The sequence below is a fragment of the Lepidothrix coronata genome, unplaced genomic scaffold (assembly GCF_001604755.1).
Source record: "Lepidothrix coronata isolate B3197 unplaced genomic scaffold, Lepidothrix_coronata-1.0 Scaffold75, whole genome shotgun sequence".
Classification (NCBI taxonomy): domain Eukaryota; kingdom Metazoa; phylum Chordata; class Aves; order Passeriformes; family Pipridae; genus Lepidothrix; species Lepidothrix coronata.
Window position 1 is genome coordinate 895,276 of NW_016690255.1, and position 23,385 is coordinate 918,660.

General features: G+C 38.1%; 1 protein-coding gene across 8 annotated transcripts; it reads right to left on the bottom strand.

Moving 5' to 3' along the window:
• Positions 1-592: 592 nt before the first annotated feature.
• Positions 593-23,361, bottom strand: CUNH18orf63 (chromosome unknown C18orf63 homolog). Of its 8 annotated transcripts, none has more exons than XM_017819469.1 (15): positions 22,543-23,359; positions 19,868-20,037; positions 19,132-19,210; positions 17,645-17,701; positions 16,168-16,279; positions 15,056-15,097; positions 14,122-14,198; positions 12,674-12,783; positions 11,950-12,046; positions 11,771-11,856; positions 11,038-11,215; positions 8,517-9,587; positions 7,415-7,531; positions 5,696-5,783; positions 1,928-2,041 (listed from the first exon to the last, which is right to left on the bottom strand). In XM_017819469.1, exons 2-14 carry the CDS (start codon positions 19,999-20,001, stop codon positions 5,727-5,729), a joined length of 2,217 nt encoding a protein of 738 aa, XP_017674958.1. In that variant the 5' UTR covers positions 20,002-20,037; positions 22,543-23,359; the 3' UTR covers positions 1,928-2,041; positions 5,696-5,726. The 8 variants fall into 8 exon arrangements, with proteins under 8 accessions (XP_017674956.1, XP_017674957.1, XP_017674960.1 ...); XM_017819472.1 differs by lacking the exon at positions 5,696-5,783 and adding an exon at positions 6,081-6,132 and having other exon boundaries at positions 1,995-2,041; positions 22,543-23,360; XM_017819467.1 differs by lacking the exon at positions 5,696-5,783 and having other exon boundaries at positions 593-2,041; positions 22,543-23,360.
• Positions 23,362-23,385: the final 24 nt, after the last annotated feature.

Below are 23,385 nucleotides of genomic sequence, written 5' to 3' on the forward strand. Positions count from 1 at the left end.
AAAGCTATAAAACACTGTAAAACCCAGCAGATGTCAAAGGGCAGGTTCTGCCAGTTGATCTCTTTACCAGCATTTCACACCTGGGGATTGTTTTAACCTTTTACATTTTCACTTCTTCCTAATGTACGTTTATATATTTTGGGGCGAGTGGAGGAGTCTGTTTCTTAAATCTTGAGAAATCAAGCCAGCAGACATCACACGTGGGGGCTCCAGGTGGTCCTAGATGTTGAGGGTTCCTTTGGCAGGTTTCATATACCTGCCAGAAGTGACGATATTCTGCCCTGTTAGTAAGAACTGATTAAAAGCAGAAAGTGGGGTGAGCTCTTACAACCCCTCCATAGAAACAGTGAAGGGTAGGGCAGCAGTGAAGGTCCCTTCAGCATCCCCAAATCCTCCCAAGGCAGTCACAGCTCTCATCCTTCTTCCTCATTGGTGTCATTTCCATCGGCACCACTCCTGCACCCAGCACAGTTCTACTCACTATCAACTCCTTCCCATGTGTTTACAAGGAGTGGGTGGGTGGGTGAAATAGCAGGGTTCTCCCCTACGGGTTAGACTAGGAAGTAGCTGCCAATTTAGCACGCATGGGTAATTCAATAGTTTATTTTAAATATTTATTTTAAATACTCTGCATTTTGAGTATTATAACAGACACAAAACAATGTAAACATTTGAAAATGCAAGAATAGGGCAAAATTACTTCTGTGATAACACAAGGCAAATGTTGGCAACCAGCAGCATCTTAACAGCAACAACAGGAAACAGATTAGGTAAAGCACTAATTTATATAGCATGGTAGAAGTGCAACTGCTCTACAGGCTTTACCATGTTGTAGGACAAGCAAAGGATCAATTACATAAGGTTGAATCTATAAAAGAGTAACTAATCCACAGAATTTGAAAATTAGCTTTATATACCAATTTCCGGATAGAATGTAAATATAATTTGATTTCTTGCATATTGCTCAAAGTTTTGTGATGTTTGTCTTGGCTTGTATGTTTTTATACTATGTATGAGAAAATGACATATTGTTGAAGTGCCTACTTCCTTTTAAACACTTGCACCATGAAATTTAAGCTATGTTAGCAGTCACCATTCAAAAAAACTCCACAACAAAACAAACCAAAAGTTGTCATAGTAGTAGGGCAAAATCCTGCTTTGAAAAATGAGGCAAATAAAAATACAGATGTGGCAATATAAACATTAAAAATTTTCATAAAGCACATAAAGTTCTATTGTATCAATTCCTTTAGGAAAAAAAGATTTGCAAATGTATATCTAAAACAAGTGTTAAACTTCAGTTCTATAAGGCTTGAGTTTAGGAGCTAGGGTGACACTGAATTCTTACGTTCCAGGTAAAGTAATAAGGTTCACTTTAAAACAGTGATTATGGGGCAACAACCATATATATATGTTTATATTTGTAACTGCACCTTTGAGTAGGTCATTGAAGATACACTTATGGTGATAAAATTAACCAAAGGGCAACTACATATTCTGCATAAACTCCTGAAGAATAGCTTCTCAATTAAACTTAAAACAAGTCTTTTACAGAGCAGTTTCGTTTCTGAAAATTTGTCAAAAATTACAATAAGAATTAATGAAGCTTTAATCAAACCTGGCCTTCAGATCATTCCCTTAAGAATAAAATTATTTTTTATTTTCTAAGCATTTGACTTGACAAGGAAAACTTATTTAAGAATGTTTTACTGATGAAACAAAGTGGTCCAGACATTATAGGAAAGAATTAGATATTATATCTTTACAAATCAGACTTGAAACATCAAAATAACTTGAAAGAATGATTAACTGTGTAAGCAGGTACTAGGACAGATATAATGTGATTCAAAAACTAAACAATTTAGCTAAATTTTTAAGTTCATTAGAATCTTATTAACCTGAACTGTCTGGAGACGTTGCTGATACAAGGATTCACTTAACTGTATTTAACACTCAGTTTTTCATGAAGAAACAGGTACCAATGACAAACAGAGCTAAATACGCAAAGCTCGAAGATCCTCAAGTATTCCCTCTTGGAAACCTGAATGAAGAAAAACATAGAAAAAAGTTTAGAGCATAGAAGAAACAAAAAGACAACTCAGAATTGTATGGTTAATATGCAGGGAATAAAAAGTTTCTGTAGTTCCACATTCGTATTTGCATTCTGCTTACAAAGTCTGGATTTAGGGCATCCACATTAAATGTATGCATTTTTAATACAGAACAAAAGAGAATTCTCTTCTTTACAAATCTATGGTACCATGCACAGCTTTATCCTTCCTCTTAGGTCTGAGTTTTTAAATTTAAATCCCTCAAAATATTACAGTCAGAAGAAGAAACTTAAATTGAAGAAGTCTATTCACATCTTCTTAACCACAGCTCACCAGCTGAGGTCAGGTAGCCAAACTACATTCTTAACTCTCTAAGAAAGGAAGAGACAGAATCTTAAGAAACTATTATTAAGCATTTATAAATGATCAACCACACAGTAAATGAGATTACCCCTAACCTGGAAAAATCCTGCAGCAATGAAAAATGGATAGGATAACAGAAATAATGTTATGATTGCACCTATTTTTTTGGACTATGTCTCAAGTACTTAGGTACCAACAACCTACTAATAAAAACAGTCCTAAGGTTATTTCTGCTACTAGATTTGATTAGGAAATTTTCCCCCATCATAGAAGAAATTGTTTTTTCATCAAAAGACTGAGCATTTTCAGAATCTTGTTTCAATGAAACCCCAAATATTTTCGCTATGTACAAAAGGTATTATTTTAGCCTACTCTTTCACATCAAGAATGCACTTGAAAGATGGCTTTGTTGAAATGTTTGTATAGTGCCCTTCAAAATATAAGATAAATTCCTAAATGTTGCCTTGGGGAATACACCTTGTAGAAGAAACAGTCCAATAGTTCTCAGGCCAAAACTGCTGAGAATTTTTCTGTAATTCCAGTTGTGTGGATCTCCTGCCTTCATCTTGTGTTCATACAATATTCTTCCGGTAATGGCAGCAAATATTCTCAGGTGAAATGCTACTATTATTACTATTATCTGTGACAAATTTGCATCTTCTCATTTGCTAAATTTGGCAATGAAAACCAAAGGTCAGTATCTCACTACAATAGAAGGAGCAGAACAACAGGAAGAGTTGCAGATCGGTGGAAAAGGTTTGGAACCTTCGGTGACATATATGTCTGTTCTTGCATCAACATTTGTGATGATGCAAATCCTTCTTCTAAAAAAATCTTTCTGTACTCATATATACTGTCATTTGGAAGCTCTGCTCTTATGATTGGTCTTAGAAGCCAAACTTCCCTTTCACAGTAGTTTTTGACCTTGAAAATGATAGGATGATTTTCATGAATAAAGGAGTAAGCATGGAGACTTTTTAAAAAATCTGACTGCAAATATAAAACAACTTAAAAAGAATCTATAAACCTTTTCTGCAAGCTCTGTTTTCATGCAGGTCTTTATTCACACTGCATTACTATTCAAGTCTTACTCCTGTGGTGCGTTTGAGCTCCAGATTTAGACCACCTACCTGTACCACTCTACATATGTGTTAAATGTCAAAACTCCTATTCAATTCAATGAAAATCTAGACAACTTACCCAACAGACTCTACAGAACTCACCCAGCAGCAGACACCCTGCCCCCACTCCATAGCCTGAACACTTCAACAGCCTTAGAGGTTCCAATGGCCCAATCTGCATGGCCCTGGAAAAAAACAATGTACCCAGCATAGCCCAGGCCCCTAAATATGCTTAATATCTGGCTACTCCTTTTATGCCAAAGAAAAGTCTGAGTTGGTCCCCAGAGAGTGGGGGATTGTCTTTACATGCGTAAAACCAGAATGAATGAGAATGATTTAGTATTAGAATTAAACATTCAGCTTCTTAAAATGTTAAGTACTTCTCTCACGTTGCTTTATTGACACATTCCAGCAAAATAAAAAAAGAAAATTAGGATTATACTGTGATTTCCTGGATAAGTCATGAGGCTATGCAACCTGGCACATCAGTCACAAAAACTGACCCTTGCTGCAAGATAATAGTAAAAATAATTTTGTTGTCATGAATTATAGAACCAAGTCCTTTCTGCTGACTACATCATGGAATTCCATTGTAAGGCCTTCTCACCCATAAATCTTAGTACACAATAAATTTGAAAACTTACAAGTAACTCTCGAGTGTTCAAATGAAAACATGCACTCTGAAAATGTGCAGCAATACATAGTAGAGGAATTCAGAGCAAAGCTTTTCAGAATCAAATATGTAGGTACCCACCCAACAGCAGAAGTTATTTTAGCTCTAGTTTTCTTTTTAAATCAACACCAATGAAGAACTCCTGTCAGAGGAATTTTTAAAAATCATATTTTAAACCCTTTACAGAAGACAGTGTTTCCTCTCAAGGGTTTAAGCATCACCTACCATTATCAACTTGACCCTGCAGCATTTAACTCATAAATTAAAAAAAAAAAAATCAGAGCAAAAAAAAGTAAAGTTCAGACCATTTGCAGAGACATCATTTCTGTTCATCAGTCCTCAGTGACAGTCACAGACTTTGGACCTACAGATATCTATGCTGATCACTAAAACATATCACCTCTGAAGAAGGACCATGCCTGAACCACCTGGCTTGAAGCAGAAGAGGTGAAATATAAGACCCAGGAGTAGAATATGCTGAACACCGAAGTATGATGGCCATAGATGGAAAGCTTCCATCCATACAATGTACTTTCTCTAGGAAAAGCAGACAACTGATATATATGTTCACTGGAAGAAATATATTCACGTAAAGAAAGGAAGGACATATGTTGAAGACAAAAGCTAGATTAAAAGATGCACAGGTTATATTTTGCTTCTTTATTGCTCTGTTTTTCTATTTGCTTTGTATAATGTACATTTTTGTGCTGTTGAGTCTGTGTGACCATCTTGCTTACATCAATATTTTCTTCTGAATAAATACACTTCTATTTATCTCTGAAACAGTTTACTGTATAGGCTACTCCTTCCTGCATGTTTTACTACTGATAACTTGTGATAGGCATTAGGGCATTAAAACTGGTGTGACTCTTATGCTATATATGTCCTTAATATTCAAAGGAACATTCAAAGGTCAAGCTTGTTCTATCTTGCAAGACTACGATCAACAACCACTCATGATGTAGGCTGAAATATCTCATCACAAAACTATATTTATTCTGTTTGTATGACAGACAGTTTTGTCCTTTGATTAGATCTCAGCACCACAAAAGCATTTAGCCACCCCATTTCGTGAAACGATATCAAATGATACACATAGCTTCACTTGCATGGTTTATGGTTTTAACTGCAGCTCAGATTCAAATGAAATGTCGAAGTAAAAAAACCAGGTTTATTTTAGTCTGAGAGAAAATAAGCCAATCAAAATAAATTTAATCCAAATGCTAAGTACTAGTAAGTACAAAATGCCTTTTTTTAGCGTTGCTTGTTTCACAAAAAAAAAAAAAGGCAAAGCTTTATTTGTTAGTGCCCAATGAAACTTAGCTTCTGTTACCTCGTTATTTTGCTCTAGAAGCCATTTCTTTAGTAAAGTGATTCCTTTGTAGATAGCTGATATCATCATCATAATCCAAAAGAGTAGGAACTATTACAGATATGTGATATTATTTTAATAAAAGAAAAATATTTAAAATTTGTAGTAAGCATACCCAGAGTTTTCTTTCAGTACTCCAGAACATCTTAAGTAGAAGGCTTACTTCTTTTGACTATTCTTAACCTTGAATAACCTTCTTCTTTCTGCTCACAATCAAACAAAAAAAAGAGGCAAAAACCAGTAAAGCAAACAAAGCAGTAATATTAAGCTAACAGTTCAACTGAAAAAGTTGTTTCTCATGAAATGCTCAGTTGAATGCAAAGTAATTAATAAAAGGTTTTATTCTTCAATATAAATATAATTTAAAGTATGTTTATATCTACAGTGGTTAAATAATTAAGACCAGAGCTAATGGGAAAATACCCTTTTACATGCTGGCAACCATGACTTTCAAAACCAACTTGGTTGTCCGAATTTGAGATATAATGACTAAAGCTTACCCCTCAGAGAAGTGCTTAGCAGTGTCTCCAGTTAGTGCCATTGTAGTTTAATCTGGAGAGAGGAGGAATCAGACTGACGAGCACCAGAGAGTCCATCCCTACCCCAGTGAACAGATGAGTCCCTCTCCTATTCCTGAGACTGCAGCTGAAATTTCCCTTGAGCTGTGCATCCACCTCACTTGAGTTCAGCAGTGGCAGTGCTGCACTGACTGTGGCAGGGAGGCAGTGAGAACTTGCTGTCTCCTGATACTTTCCAAAATTAGCCTGCAGGGCTCAGGCAGGTACCTGTGCTACTCACAGCCTGCCTGGAGAGTGAGGAATGCATGGGGCACTTCTGACTCCTGGCTAGGACAGGACAGTGCTGAAGTCCTTTGCCTGCCACTGGGAATGACTCAGACAGAGTAGGGCTTGTGAGCATGGAACTGCCTCTGCAACTTGGGCAGATCAGATAAGCAGAGAACTTGTAACTGGTCTGGCAGCACTGCTGGAATGGGGAAAGAGCACTGTCCTTTGTATTGTGGTGGAAGTTTCCCTTCAGTACTCAGACCCCTGGGGTTGCTATTCTTATGACCACAGTTATTTTTAGTTGCTGCTTTTCTTCTCTTTGTGAGACTGACTCTACTGCTGTAGCACTGTAGTGCTGGGCCTGTAACTAGTGACTCAGTTGTGGCCCTGTGGAAGGGCCTTTCCCAGCTGCAGCTGGATGGGGCCAGCTCAGAGCAGCTGGGCTGGCGCTTCCCACACCAACTCCTCTCTTCCCTGCTGTAGCTTGAGCTCCAGGGTATGACTGTGTTCCTGCAGCCGGCCCCTGGGGTTGCTGTACCGCCCTTTTCGGAACTGCACTGAATGCACAGAGTGTGTTCTCTTAATTACAGTTAAAACTTCCAGAATTGTCTTGTATTGGGCTTTAAAAGCTTAACAGAACAAAAAGGAGTTTCTATGGAATGTTGCTGAAATCAAGCCCTTCAGATGAGATACTTGCAGAGCCACTGACAATGCCCATAGTTATACTGGCATTATATAGCATTATGTTTTCTGTAGAATCAGAAGATCTGCTTCAGAAACAGTAACATCATCAAACATTTTAGTAATGTCTTTTTCTGGAGAAAAACATTTTAAATGAGGGACTGAAATAACAGTATCATAACCAATGGTTAATGTTAGCTTTATCCTGATTATGGTTTGTTTTATTCAGAACCAGCTCAAAAAGATTTCTTAGTTTGCCTGTTTTACCTGGGACATGCTGAAATGAAAAAAATTTAGATTTCCTTTTTATCTCTTAATTTAGGTCCTTCTGGACTGGATCAAGGGGTGTATGTGTGTGGGGCTTTTACCTGTCTTCTTCTGGCACAACCTTTCTTTACAGATTCTTCCATATTGTTCTCCTTGACTGATGAAGTCAGTTCTGAGGTCAGTGTTTCACATGTCAGATACTTGTTCCCTGTAATCATCTGAAGTATACAAGTTTATATCTTCATTAGCAAAAAAAAAAAATGCACAAAATTTTGAACAAGTTTTCTAATTGTTAAAACTACCTATGTTTTCAAAAGGTGCCCTCATAACACGAAGTTGAGATAACCTACCAAATTACGTTATGGACGAAAAAAGCGATAAGCACAGGACATTTCATCCGTGTGCCCAATACATGGGATATCATCCTCATTAAAACTGTACTGCAATCAGCTCAGCTATTTATTTTATTGAAATGCAGAGAGAATCATAGAAAAATTAGGTTGTAAAGTACCTCTGACTGTCATGTAATCATAACTTTTACTCAAAACAGAGCTAACTTCAAAAATAGATCACCTTGCTTTGGGCCTATTCAGTCAAGGTCTGAGAACCTGAAAGGCTAACAACCTCAAAAACGCCTCTGTGCAACTTGTTCTAGTACTTGACCACTCTCACTCTGAAAATTTTTTTCCTTATGTCCAGGAGGATTTTTTTCCTGTTGCAACTTGTGCTTTTTGTGAAACTGTAATTAAACTTCTGTTTGCAAAACTTCCATGTTTGTCTAACGGTACAATGCCTTACACACAACTGCTGTCAGCATTACACAACTGAAGTTTGAGAGGAAGAAATTACTCCATTAATATGATTTCATTTGAAAACAGACTGAACACCAAACAATTTTACCACGTTAACCTCACACAGATCTTGATAAACTGATAAACTGTCTTAAACAAAGAAAAAAAATGTATCCCACCTTAAAAGTCCCACATAACAGAAGCCTGTGTCTCACATAACACAGTAAATCATTTTCCCTTTCAGAAAAAAAACAGCAGTGGCTGAAAACATTAAGTTAGTAGAATTTTAGAAAACCATACTGAGAATGATGGCAGAACATGACGAAAGTCATGCTCTTTATTGCTTAACGTTGTTTTTGAATATACTGAATTTGTGAGAAGCAGTAAGAATGAGCCCTGTTATTTACTGTACCTGTTCAAAATTAGATTTGGAATGATGACTGGTTGTCTTAGCGATATAGTCCTTAGAATGGCATGATGCTTTATTTTCTTCACTTCTGGCAATGCAAACTATACCTTTGAAGACAGATTCATGAATATTTAACCCCATGCCTTTATTTGATCTCTTTCTTTGTTGCAGTGATAAACTGGAATTTGTAATTTCATTGTCTAATTTACAAATCTGCGAGCGCACTTCCTCTGACTGGAGTTGTTCCTGAAGAACTTGCAGGGTATTTTGACTTGCAAACTTTTTCCCCCTTCTTGCACTGGAAATAGGAGATTCATATGCATTCAGACTCAGATTGGTGTTGGATTTCTGAAGCACTGGCCCAACATTCTTAAGAAAGAAAGAAGAATTTGTCTTTTTGTGGTTGACTTCACTTGAATTCCCACCTGAAGTTGAGTTTTCAGAAAAACCAGAGTTAGTAATTTGTCCACCAGACTCTGTTTTCCATCGAAATATGGGTGCACCATGTTTTGTGTGTGTTTTTGTTTTCATTACCTGAAATATGCTGCTGTCAGTAGGATTTTTGACTGGCAAATTTTGATCTTGTTTGAAAACCTGAGTTATGCTGGACTTGTGCACAGTCAGCACAGAAGATGAAACACCCATAACTTTTATTGGTCTTTCAGCATTTTCCCTTTTCTTCCTATCCATTTGATTTGTGGTCTTCCCGTTCATTTGCATCAACTTTCCTTTGAAAATTGGTATAATTTTGCTTACTTTTGCGGGAGGGAGTTCAGAGGCTGAGTTTACGGGTATTCCTAAAGATTTCGCAACTGGTAACTCCGGTACTCCTGGTATTTGCTTATTATTCATTGATTTCTCTGTTGCTTCAGTGCTAACCTCTCCTGCGCCCTCGCTGCTACTCGAAAAACTACGTGTTCCTGGCTCTTTGAGCAAACGCTCCATCCAGTGGCTGTTTTCCGTACTGCACGGTGAAGGAATTCTAGGCAAAGTCGGTTTCCTTGGAGGAGCCTGCGTTAGAGATACTACACAAACCGTCTCACCATCCAATTTCATATGCTTAGATTTTATTTCCTGCAATAAAACAAGAGTTGTTAAATTGAATGAACTGGATTTAAAAAGTCTGATAGTGCCACGCAATGCATCACGATATGATATCAACCTAATACATATCACAAGATATAAGCATACATTTTCCTGTTTTGAATCAGAATGACTATATTTTTAAACAACATTTAGTTGTCACTATAAATTAAGGGGTTTTTTTCATCTCCTCCAGTTCTTTGTTTATAAACTATGCTGGAATATCGTATTTATCAGAAGGAAACACTTAAATTTAAATTACAGTCATTATCTTGGTTTAGTGCTTTCCAACTGGATAATGTCTACCCCTTTTGAGGTGGTCTGCACAGGGTTTGATTGGTAGGGCTCCTTGTCTCTTAAGACTTCTAAAAGCATCTGTATTCTGAGCAAAAGACAGTTTGGATGTCTATAAAAACTGCAGATGACACAGAGGAGCCATTCTGGCTTTGATCACTGAAGACACATAAACAGGAACTGCTTTCTGAAAGAGGATTATAGCATTTTAGAAACTCTGCAACTTCTGTCACTATTCTTTGTTCAGAATTAATGACTTCATTTCTTTCACTACTACCAAAGAAATTTGAGTCTCAGCCTTTGTCACAATCTCAAATTAAAGGAGCTTTGATTACTTACCTCCTTTCCATCACCAGACATGGAGCAAATCTTACAGTTTGGTTTTAAATGCTTAAGTTCACAGAACTTTCTTTTTAAAAATTAATATTGCTATATTAATAACAATAATTAATTGTATATTATATATTATATATAATTACATATTAGATATGTTATGCACTTATTATTATTATTGCTATTGTTATTGTTATTAATGTTTTGAGTTGGAAAGGACCTAATAGGTCATCTAGTTCCAGCTCCCCTTCCATGGGCAGGGACACCTTTCACTAGACTGGGTTGATCAAATCCCTATCCAACCTTGCCTTGAACACTTGCAGGGATGGGGCATCCACAACTTCTCTGTGCCAGTGTCTCACCATCCTCACAGTAAAGAATTTCTTTCTAATATCTAATCTAGATTTACCCTCTGTGAGTTTAAAGCCATTCCTCATTGTTCTGTCACTACATGCCCTCGTAATAGTAATAATAGTAATAGTAGTAGTAATAATAACAATATTGTTATTATTGTTATGGAAGAGAGCTGAGAAAGTTCTGGATATCCAACTGTTAAAAAGCATCTATAGAATTGCAAATACTGATAACACCAAGTCCAATTTTTTAATGTATTTGTGATATGAATAATAACAACAATGGCAAATAACAATGTAACTTTTCCTTCCACATTTAATTAAATGTTACAGGATTGATAGTTATTTGTTGTGAAAAGCACAGTTATATGCTCTTACTGTGCTCTGAATATGATAAAGACCACTGCATACCATGAAAAAGCATCACCATCAATATGTTTATAAAAAAGCCTTACACCCACCAGAGCCCTGGAGAGTTCTTGTGTACCATAAAGTGTTTTACTTGTCATCTTCACTGGGAATCCACATAGTTGTGAAAGATTGCTCTTCATGTCAGAAACAAAAGAGTTCACTACACTTTCTGCATCTGTTCTAGGGAAATACTGCACTGGCTGACTACGAACGCAACTTAAAGGATACCTGAATAAGTGTTAAGCGATACACAACAAGTTTCTTTATGTTTCTATAATTACTAATCATCTTTGTAGAGAAGAAAGCATGAACAGGTCTAAAGCTTTTTTAAAAAGGTGAAAAAAAGCATTTAGTTTCTTGCAGGACTGAAGCTTATAAAGTTACAGGACTTCAGCATGACTATACCATACTAACCTACAGTAGTAAAGATTACTCAGTAGAAGTAATCCTTAGTCCAGACTTTCCTGGCAGGAAAATTCTCTTTAAAACAAATATTTGTTGGCCATGTTTTTACAAGAATTTAACTCTTTCTTTCACATCACCATTTAGAGTGGCATTATCATGTTTACAGAAGCCGTGAAATAAATGGCTCTATTTAACTATTATTCAACACTAGAACAGAGACTTGACTAAATATTTTGTTTCAATTTGTCTAGTGAAACAATTCTCTACTGGCTTCTATAAAAGTACGAAGAAGAAAATGTGGTGCACTCAAAAATGAAAAGCAGAGCTTTGCTAGAAATGTAGTAGAGGAAATGTAACAAATATATTCTGAAAGGATACGTGAAGAACCTTTCCCCTATTGGTTTGAAGTAAACACTCAAGTATATTTTTGTCTCTTCAAGATCCTCAGGAAGAATATATCCATACTTCAAAAAACCAAACAGAAATGTGTATTACAAATACAAACTCAATAGGCACAAAAAAGGAAGTGAAAAATGAAAACTGTATATGTTTCTTACCAAACTCTTCCAGTGCACCTGAAATTCTTTATATGAACGGAAAGGAGATTCTGGAGGAATTATATGGCTGATGTTTATGATCTGACCCATTTTCATGCTGTGCACAGGTAAAGAAGGGATGCTTAGAATGAGTGTCAAAAAATCCAGCCAAAGATATACTGGTCTTTTGGAAAAAAAAAATAATTTGGCATTGAAAGTATTTACAGATTATTTTTGTTTTGAGGACACTTAGTTCATAAATTTATGACATAACAATAGCAATACTTCCTGAAGTGTGGAAAAGAACTTGGCATCTACAAGTCTAAGTTATCTTGTCCATAATACTACCAGTGAATAGAGAAAAAAAGCAAATATATCATTGCTTCTCATATTTTTATGATGAAAAAGCATAGGTAAAAATATAGTTAGTTTGTGGCAAAGATGGAAATATTTTTTCTTTAAATTGACACTTTCTGCTAAAATTATATTTGAGAAAAAATGATGCTTTAGCATACCACAGAAGTAGCACAAAATTGAAATAATACTTAAATGTGTAATTTATGATTCATCAGTTACTTTTTCTTATTTTCCATAACATTGAGATAATAAAAGAAAAAAAAAGATTCCTGAATGTAAAACAGACCGCAAAACAGAAGTGTTCTTATCAGTAGTATCAAGTTCACAGTTTGTAGGGCAAGCATTCCAGGCAGTGTTTATTTCTGCTGAAATGTAAACAGATTCCTACCTTGGCAAAACATAGCACCAGTTACTTAATATGGAATGTTGGTGAATAACTGTATTTTCATTGCTGTCAAACAGCTTTACAGTGTTTTCTGAAATATCGAAATCTCCTAGCTTAAAAAAGAACAAAGAAAAAGTTCTTTTGAAATATTTCTACAGTCATCCAAAACTAAAATTTTCAAAATTTTTCGTTTATCAGCTCTCACAGACTGATTATTTTAGAAGATATTCCTGTTATCAAACTGCACATTATCCTATTTTAGAGCTCACACTTCCATAAGCTATACAAGTACAAGGTTTAAAGTTTATTTAAATCAGTGATATTTAAACTTTATTTGAGATGCTTTAATAAGTAAGAGTACAGGAATTTCTCAAACTGAGAGCTGTCTTACTTCCATGCACATTTTTTAAAATGCAAATCAGAAACCCATGTTTGACATTCTAGTAACTGTGTATGTCACTTTGCCTATTCAAGTGCAAATATCCAAGCGACAGAATTAATGGGACATGCAGTTTCATCCTCTGAGAAATCAAAAAACACCACACATTTTCACAATGTCAATATTTGACTCTGCGGGACAATCAAAGACTGAGATTTGAGAAATACTTTATCTTTCTATGATCTACCAGGGTTTGTGTTCATTCACTGACAGGAAAATCTGGACATTTCTGTTTTAGAAAGGTATTGAAAGGATCAAACTGATAATGAAGCCACATCATGATCAAGTCCATCATTGGTCTGTGTCGTTTGGGAATTGGATTCCTATAGATGGTTTTAATGTTTGTGCTGTCCCAAGCACATCTTAGAAGAAATCCTATTCTTCTATTCTAAGAAGGAATTTTAGAAGAAACTGGCAAATATGACCCTATATGGACATATGCACCAACAGTGACATGGCTGTCACAATGGATGGTAAGTTTTCAACCTTAGCCATGATTTCTTAAACAATTTATTCATTATGCTTACAAGCAGCATAGTCCTAGTTGCTCCAGTACTTTGGAGGCTGCAAAGAACATGAAGCAGATTCCGTAATAATCATATACATAATCATATACAGGGACTTTAAACACGGTGCTGACAACTCACCTGTAGTTTCAGTGTTGTTACTCAAAAACTGTCTATGTATTACAGTGAGACTGAATGCTTTCTAGAAAACACTGCCAGAAGGAAATCTAGAATTACAAAACACTCCACTACTATATTCTGTTTGCATTTTTGAAAGGTCTCTTATAGAATCTCCATTTTATAATGTTTGCTAGAATGTATCAACATAGATATGATACGGATGTTATGCTCTTATAACAGGTGCAGATAGTCAATGACTATGATTAATGTCTCAGTGCAATCAGAAGTAAGCACTTCTATCCCTGTCATGCTAATTGGAAGTCACCTAACAGAAGATGGAGATTAATAAGACAAACACAGTCATAGAAAATATAACTGGCTTATACCTCAGGGGGTGGCAAACGAATAGAGCAAGCCTCCACACTGATGCAAAGTTGTCTCTCTGACACATTGAGGTCTACAACTAAAATCAAAAAAAGCACAAAGCCTTGTTTTGAACTACAGTTCATCTGTTAGACAGAAAGCTAACCCAAGTATTTATTTAAGGTAATTGTTAGTCAAAATCTTGCATTTGAAAATCAAAAGGCTAGACTTTCTCAGCATGGAAATTAAAACCAAGAGCATTTTAACTATGAAAGTAAAAATAATAATGAATTACCATTGCACAGTACATCTCCCTAGAAACTCAAGGCTGGATGTGCAACTTGATGCCTCATACTCTTATCTTTCAATAGGAAAGACTATATGAACAAGGCATGCATTTATTGGCACACCTCCATAACTTTCACCCAGCTTTGAGTTCATCAATATACGTCCCTCTTACAAATTTAGGCTCCAACATCCCCAAATGTAGCCGTAAACTTTTATACAGGAATAAAAATATTACTTAGTAATTTTTGCAGTAGCTAAACAGCATGCTTTGTGACTTCACTTTTGTGAACAGCAAACATAGTACATACTGACAGTCACTATAGCTCATTTTCCTATCTATTATTACAAAACTTTCACATCACTTGCAAGACTCATAATCATCTGGGGCAAGTGTATTTATTTGCAATAATCACAACTTTAAATGGGCAAATTTCAATCTATGGTTGTAGATTAATAGCATTAAAATTACCTTTTTTGTGGGCAATTTTTCAAAGGTTCAGTTGAGCTGACAACTATTACAGCCAGAGCATCATCTGCCATCAAGCGTATTTTGACAGAAGTGATTTCAAAATGAAAATCAAAGACACAAATGACAAGACTGTGGCAGTAGGAAAGTACTTAATTATACCTTGCTCTCTCAAGTTTACCATTAACAGAATTTGTACTTACCAACAGCATTTTGCCTTCCTGAATGAGACAGAAAGTCTTTTCCTTAACAAATAAAATAGATAGGTATTATTTTCTAAACTATATGTCTAAAGTCTTTGTGGGAAAAAAAAAATAGGAATCACACAGTTTTGTTTGTGTGCACCAGGAATGCTGAAAGGTGTTTTAAGGAGAGAAAACCTGCTCTATCAATTAACTTTTCACTGATTCACGAACATCTTATATAAAAAAGAAAGATGTGTAAAAACATATTAGTGGACAGCAATTTATACACTGCTTTTTCCTCCTGGTAAGAAGCAACTATTTTTAAGTGACATAGGAACATAGAACTTTTTTTAATTGACTAACAGTTGATTCACTTCTCAGGATCAAAAGCAAATCTGTATAGCATTACTATGTATTTTACCAAATATGTTTTGCCCAGCTTTAGCAACATAAAGGATTAGACAAGCTGCATGTATCAGGGTCATGTTGCTGTTGGTCGATGCCTTTATTGCAATCAGCTTTGTATCAGCTACCATCTAGCCCTCTACTTCTAGCTGCTACTCCTGAATCAGTTGATTTCATTTTGAGAGCCATATATTTTGAAGATACTGAGAATAGGATACTGTTATTATTGTGGCTGGAAATAAGATAACACCGTATACACTTTTCTCAGTGTACATTTGAAATTATGTATACAATTGCTCTACTTATTACCGGCACACCACAGCATCTGAAGAACACGTGCCACTGCTGAAAGCATGAATCTGAAAAACAGGTCCAATTTTTGGAAGACATTCACTGTCCAACAGTATTTGGTTTGGATATTATTAATCTGGTACATTGCATTCAGTTGAAATAATTATTTGATCTATTAAAAAGATAAGGAAGAAGATGAAAAAGTGAATGGTATGTCCATTCATGTCCATTCCATTTATTAACATGAATCATTGAACTTTGATAAAGGAACAATAAAGATGCAATTAAAGAAAAAAAAATAGGGCAAAGGAACAAAACAATTTATTATAATGAATGAAATGAAATAATTACGGAAATTAAATTATGGAAAATAAATGCAACAATAAAAAACTGGAAACTAAATGCTTGGTCCCTGACCCAGGTCAGCCAAATACCTTGCACCAAGAGATGGCCAGCCTTGTTCCATTTGGGTGCAAGTCTGGCTGTAAGCGTATAGGAGAGACAGGTTTGAAGGATGGCTGGAGTAACTGTTTGCGGTCCTTCCAGCTAATAACAAAAGTGTAAAAAAGAAACATACATTATTAATAATTTAACAGATTTTTTTCAAAAGCCTCAGTCAAAATTTAAGCAAAATACTGTTACTGCATCTTGGAGTCAAATCCTAATGTACGTCACACATAATCTACTTAGCTGTAGGAGGAAAGTATAATAATAATATTTGATGTAGGCATCTAGATTTCATGCGGCAAAGTAAGGTGCGCTACAGCTCCTGTAATGTTTTCACAGGGCTGAAAACAGACTTGGGGAAAAGATCAGTTGAACTCTCTGGAGTACTTTACTAGATATGCAACTCTTTCCAGACAATAGGTACAACATCTAAACCTGACATTACCTCTGCTGTCAAACTCAAGACCAGAGACATTTTCTTGCAATCACAATAGATAAATGTAGCTTTGCTCACCCAGCAGCACCACTTGCCTGACTGTCTGTCCTGCAGAGCTTTCTCTTGACCATTAGCATGGGTCAAGACTTGGTCAAGAAACGAATTATAATGGCTTAAAAAGACTTAACTAATACATCTCCAGAGGGATGTTTCTAGAGAGACCCTGCAAGGAACTACTTGCAGATCATGGTTATTAACTATACTTCATGCTTATTATCTGCTGGTGTTGGAGAATCTAACAATGACAGGTTAGCTGCATATATCAACATAAAGCAGTTTTGTAAGATAAGCATATTCAAACAGTATATGTCTTATTAATCCAGATAAGCATTTGCACTTCTTGGAACAAAGAAAAATACACCCAGCTGGCTGTTCCAATGAATTATGAGAGCTACTGGCTTTGATTACAATCAGTCTTTTGACTCAGCAATTCTAGTGCATCCACACATACATTCATAAACCCCACAGATGTTGCAGTAAATTATACACATAATGCTCTAAAAATGTATCAGCTGTTAAGCTCAGGGTTTCCATTTCTTCTCTGTGCTTTTGCTTTGTTTTCCTGTACAGGCTGAGTAAACCCAAAGGTGAATGGGGAGACAGTTCAGCTGCCTGGACAACCCCTGCTGGGGAATATATGGGGCACTGGTGGAGGGAATGATCAGTAGGAGAGCCAAAGGCTTTGGCCCAAAGAGTATGTTGCCAATGCCCCTATGCAGGATCAGGATCCCACTGCAATTAAGAAATCTAGGGAAGTTGTTCAAGAACTTCTAAAAACTTTTGACTCTGACAAAGTATACTTACTATACCCAGACTCATAAAACGCATTTTGTCTATGGGGCAGATTTTTTCACCCTGAAACTTGGCTTCAGTTCAGATTGCATGGCCTATGAAAAATACTCATTTCTGGCAACAGCAATTGCAGGCAAGTGTAACAGACTCAAGAACTGTTATATTTCAGCACTTACAGTAGCTCCTTGTCTCTCTACATAGGCTTGACATATTCCTGAGTTGTAAAATGGTATCTAAAAATAACAATTGAAAAAAAAATAAACCCAGTGTCTGGAATTAAGAGGTGTTTTACCAAATAGTAGATTAAATTCTGGTACAACAGTGACTTTGCCTTTGAGAAACATGCTCCGGAATAGTTAAGCAAACATTTTATCCTGTACTTTAAAGGAGATAACTAAAATTAGTTCAGGCATCTGTCATAGTGTAGTCTCATTTCTAGCTGAAGACACATTAACAAACAAGGACAAGTCTGCCCAAAACACAGTTGCGGAACTCTGCTTCTCTTCTTGCAAATGCCGTGGCATCTTACCAGTTGAGTCCATTCTATTCCACAAAAAGGTTCACAATCCAAAAAGGCCATTTCAGTCAAAAGAGTAGAGGACTTAAGGTGTTCTCTACATCACTAATGCACAAAAATAAAAGTTTGCTTTAAATGAAATATTTTTACTTATCCCTGATCCTCAAACAAAACACTTCTTAGAGAAACATACATGTATGTATAAGAATACAATTGACCCCTAGCTGTAGTTTGGTTCAGGCTGATCAAGAAGCAACAGGTCTCACATCTTTGGGATGAACTTGCAAGCTGGAAAGTCCCTGGCTCATGTACAAGGGAGTGAAGGTGTCTTGAAAAATATTTCAAAAGGTGTTTTCGAAACCCGAAAGTACATGATAACCAAAGTACAGAACAAGATACCAGCACTAAATCAAAGACATTTGTCTTATCTATACTATTGACTAAGAGCCAACTCCTTCATCCTTTTAATATTAAGATTAGGATGGACTCAATTTGAGCTCTCCCTGAATGCCAGCCTATACGACAGCTAGCCTGCATGGCAGGTGACCCTCCCCTTGAGCAGGGACCCCTCTCAGGTTTTGAGATTCCATACCTGAAACTAAGAGATCCTTCCTTACTCAAGGCCAGGAGATCCCTTACCTGTGATCTGCAGTAAGTGACTGATAGCATGCTGAATTAATACTATGAAGCATTACCAATCCATGCAGCTACTCAGATACTATAAACATTATATGGATAATTCCACTGAACAGTTGATCAAGTCCAAGACTAAGATTGGATCCAGCCACACCTCGGCTCCAAAAAGGAGTTCAGAAAGCAAGGGGGTCCACTCTGAACCTATGACTCAACTGGAGGACATGTTATTCCTTGCACCTCTAGTCTCTCTCTGAGTCATTCTAACACAATTTTCCTTTGTATGCTTCTTCCATGTAGTAATTATTGAGGCAAACCTTGCCATCAAACTTACCGAACCTTGTCAAGCCACTGTTAAAACTTTGCTAAATTCCATCAAACTCATCGAACTCTGTCAAATTATTATTTTACCTCAATAAAGCATACTGTGGCTTCTCTCTTTTGAGTGAGGTGCATTCTGCACATCTGCAGCAGCATGTAACTACAGATACTTATTTACACAGTGATACTGACCGCCATTACAACTGAAATTTGATTCAGTGTTCCAATAACAGGTGCAGAAAGGATCTCTTGATACAGGAATAATAACTGTCTATAAAAAAAAAAAAAAAAAAAAAAAATTAAAAAATAGTTTTACTCACTTGATTTTCTCAGCTTAAATTTATTTTCCTCTGCAAATATAATACTTTCCACTCTTAATCAGTTTCCAGTGGTTCAGTATGATAAATTGGATTAGTCCAAGTTACTTGCTCTAGAAGACCCACAGTGATCTAAGACAAAGACTACAGGCATTGGGCACATAAACAGAACACTCCAAAAGCATTACTTTTGGCAGAATTTCTCATTTCTCCTCTTTTCTATTAAAGGGAATGACATAATGCATGGTGAATGTTAGGGAGAATACTTCTGCTTTCCAAATATTCTTTTCACTGAGTCTCAACCCACATAAAGCATTCCATTTTTGCAGGTGAGCGCAGATTAACTTTAACCATTTATTAATCTGATGTATGTGGCCCCTGTTAGTTTTAGCTGATGAAATTTAAAAGCTAATGGAAATTTGTTTTTTCTCCCCAACACTCAGCAAGGCCCCTGCCCAAGAAAAAAACTCTACGTTAAATAATTTTGTAACGGCTTGGCGCTGATAAGAATTTTGCTAATTTTATTACAGTTAATTCTAGTACTTCTAATAAAATATTTGAATAGCAACCACCAACAGCTTCTGAAAATAATAGCCCACAAAATTCTTTACCTGCAAGTTTTTATCTGTGTACTCCTTGTCTCAGCTTCTGGTACCTGAGAACTCAGCGTTACTGTAGCAGCACAGAGTTTTTGCAGCTCTGGCAGACTGACAAAGAAGAGAGACTGGTGCCTGGTTTTATTCATGGTGTATAGTTGACTGCCCCAAGGCAGCGCCTGGGTCTTAAAATAAAAAATTAATTCATTTTTATAAGGTGAATATTTGTTTACAGAACTTTATAAGTATATGGCATTAAGTAAATGAGTAATCAATTATCTTCTGATTAAGAGTAGGTAGGAAATACAAAAATTTAGTCAACTAAAACAGCTCAATATCCTTTTGTTATATGTAGTGCATCGTACTTGAAAAAAATCATTATTTACAAAAGCCAAAATATTCAGACTAGAGGCAAGGACAAAAGTATATAGAGTACATGCATGTACACGTATGCAACTCTGTCATTTTTGGAACCTCCTAAAAAGCACCAAAAGGAACCAGAAGTTCAGACTGAGAATGTGATCCTTTGATACAGTACAAACAAATTTCATGTCAGTAGGAATAATATGAAGTTATAGCTCTTACCTGTCTTGCTGGACACCTGTTGTGTGCTTCTATGTATTGCAGCACAGGCTGAGCTCAGTGTAATGTAATACTTAAGATAAAAAAATAATCTAATATTTCAGTATTTGAATAAAAAGACACCTTTTAACAATAGCACCTTTCTCAATCAAAGTATTTCAACGAAAGACAAACAGGTAGAAAGTCTGCTTGTCATGAAAAGCCAGGAACAAACACTGCACACCAGAAAAAGATGTTCTAATAGTTCTTCCCTCTCCAAACCCTTAAACACTTTTGGGAAATGGTCTCACCATTGCAGTGACAACAGCAATAAATATTTTGATTCTAAATTTTATGAAATCACCAGATATTCCCTTGAAAAGCTATTTTAAAAAGCATGATAAAAATTATGAACTGGAAATATATTTTGAGGACCAATGTCAAAGATAATTCCACTGTTCTGATTTTGCTTTGCTTACACTGTAACACATTAAACAAATTAACCTTAGTCATATCCTAGAAAAATCACAAGATTAATGTTTTATAACTGTAATTTAAAAGAAAATAGCATGTTTCCTTGTTTCTTACCCTTATAGGAAAACACATTTCAAGTTTTTTCAACAAGCATGAAAAGAAGATTTTTTTAAGATGCCAGCCAAGACTATCACTTCATCAGGGAATTCCGAAAGCTACAGCTCAAGGGAAAGGACCATTTTAAACAAATGAGAAAAAAATCTTGTCTTTTTGCAAACCCAGAGAAGAAAGCCCAAGTCCTCTGCTTTCATAATGTTTATTGGGGATTTTTGTGGCAGCAATGTTATAAAACACATGCTGCAATGCTACAGTGCCCTGCTTGTTGTTTGAGGCCAACTCCCCTGTGGGAATCACTCGCTGTGGCTGTGTAATGCGTAAGTTAAATCTTCCCAGACATCTTAAAAGCTAATGGGACAGAGTGCTTGCAAAAGGCTTCTCCCATCAGGGGAGAGGATAAAGAGAGGAGTACCAGTTAACACAGAACTACCAGTTGAGAAAGAACTACCAGTTATAAATCACAGGAAATAAACCCGATTGCCTTCTGTACAAGTAAGAGAACTTTATGTGTGTGGGAGAAATTATACCTTTAGATGCCAATAATCACAACACATGAACTTGAAACCATCACTGAGTTCCTACTAAGCTGAACAGAACATAAGTCCGAGAATGACTATTGCTGTTTTTCTGCAAGAAAAGGCAGGTAAAATCACAGAGCTGGGCAGCGATATTTGCAATTTTCAGTAACAACCTGGAAGATGAAGAGCCTCCTTATTAAAGCTGAGAATACCACCAATCTGTGGCTACTCTTACTGTCAGGTTGATGGTAAAGAAGTAGAGGCAGGACCTGAAGGTGGTGGTGGGGTACAGTGAAGCTGTCCTGCACACACACACACATAGAGTACAGAACATCTGTAAGCACCAGCTATGAGGAAAGGCGACAGGTCATGCTGGGTAAATTCTATGCCACAAAAAAGCCCAAACCAAACCCAACCCAGCCTGTAATCACGCCGGAGCGTATCCACGAGACTACTGCTGTTGAGGCACCCAAGCTGTGTGTGGACGTGACATGGAGATGGGGGGAACCCGTACTGGACCGACATACAAAGCCATCAAACACATCCGAGACCAGAGCTAAAGAAACATGTTTTACCTCAGAGAAAACTGAGGGGAAACAGGGCGCTGGGCGGGGGACAGAGCCTGACCGAGAGGAGGAGAAGGCGCTGCTCCCTGAGCCCTCAGCCCACCCGGCAGCGAGGCAGGGCGCTGTCACAGGGAAGCCTCTCTCCAAGGCCCGCGGGAGAGCTCTCCCAAGGCACGGCGAGGGGCTCCTGCGACGGCCGGGGGTTTTGAGGAGCTATGAGGAAGGAGCCGAGGCAGGGAGGCTCCTGGAGCCGGCTCTGCCGGGATCACCTCACGGCGCTGCGCGGGAACAGCGGCAAACGCGCGCGGGCGCCTCCAGACGCTCCCGCCTGCCTGGATAATCGAGGGCGGGGTGGGCTGCGAGGGTAACCTCCCGACCAGCGGCTGGCCTGGTGGGACACCGGGCAGGAGAGGGAAGGGTGCTCCTTATCTGCACGGCAGGCTCCCGCTCGCACCTGCAGAGGGAAGACCGGCGGCAGCCGCGGTGGTGAAAGGCAGCTCCTCGGGCGCCGTCCTGCGGTCGCAGCTTGGCAGGGCTCGGCGGCCGTGACCCGCCGGGAAGGTGGGAAGCGACCTCTCGGTAGGGAAGCTCGGCAGCCGGGCCGAGGCAGAACGCGGGGCACGGCGTGCCCGGGCGGGCACGGCGCGGTGGGAGCCTGGGCACAGCCGCGCCGTGTGTGCGCTGTAAGGCAGCCCGGCACGGCGCTGTGGGCATTGCCCGTGCCGGGGATGCCTTAGCCGGGCACGGGCAGCACTTCGCGCAGCCGGGGCGCCAGCCGGCTTTATCGCAGTGGCATAAAGGATAACTTGGATTAGATGTTAGGAAAAAATTCTTTACTGCCAGGGTGGTGAAGCACTACTGGAACAGGCTACCCAGAGAAGCTGTGGGTGCGCCATCACAGATCTCAGAGCTGCTAGTGTTCTAAGGGACCTCTGCAGATGATCTAGTCCTACCCCCCTGCCAAGGCAGGGTCACCTGGAGCAGGTTACACTGGAACGTGTCCAGGTGGGTTTGGAACGTCCCCAGAGAGGGAGACTCCGCGACCTCCCTCGGGCTGCCTGTTTCAGTGCTCTGTCACCCTCAGCATAAAGCTCTTCCTCACGTTGAGGGTAAACCTCACGTGTCTCACTTTATGGCCTGCGAGCGCCGCCCCATTACCGCTCTCCGCCCGCCCCCCCGCACCAGTAGCGTGACCGACGGTCGTCACGTGGGGGAGGCGGAGCGGCGGCGGCGGGAGGGGGCGGGGCACGACGGCAAGTCCCGCCCCCGGGGCGGCAGCCAGCCCAAGAGCCTTCCT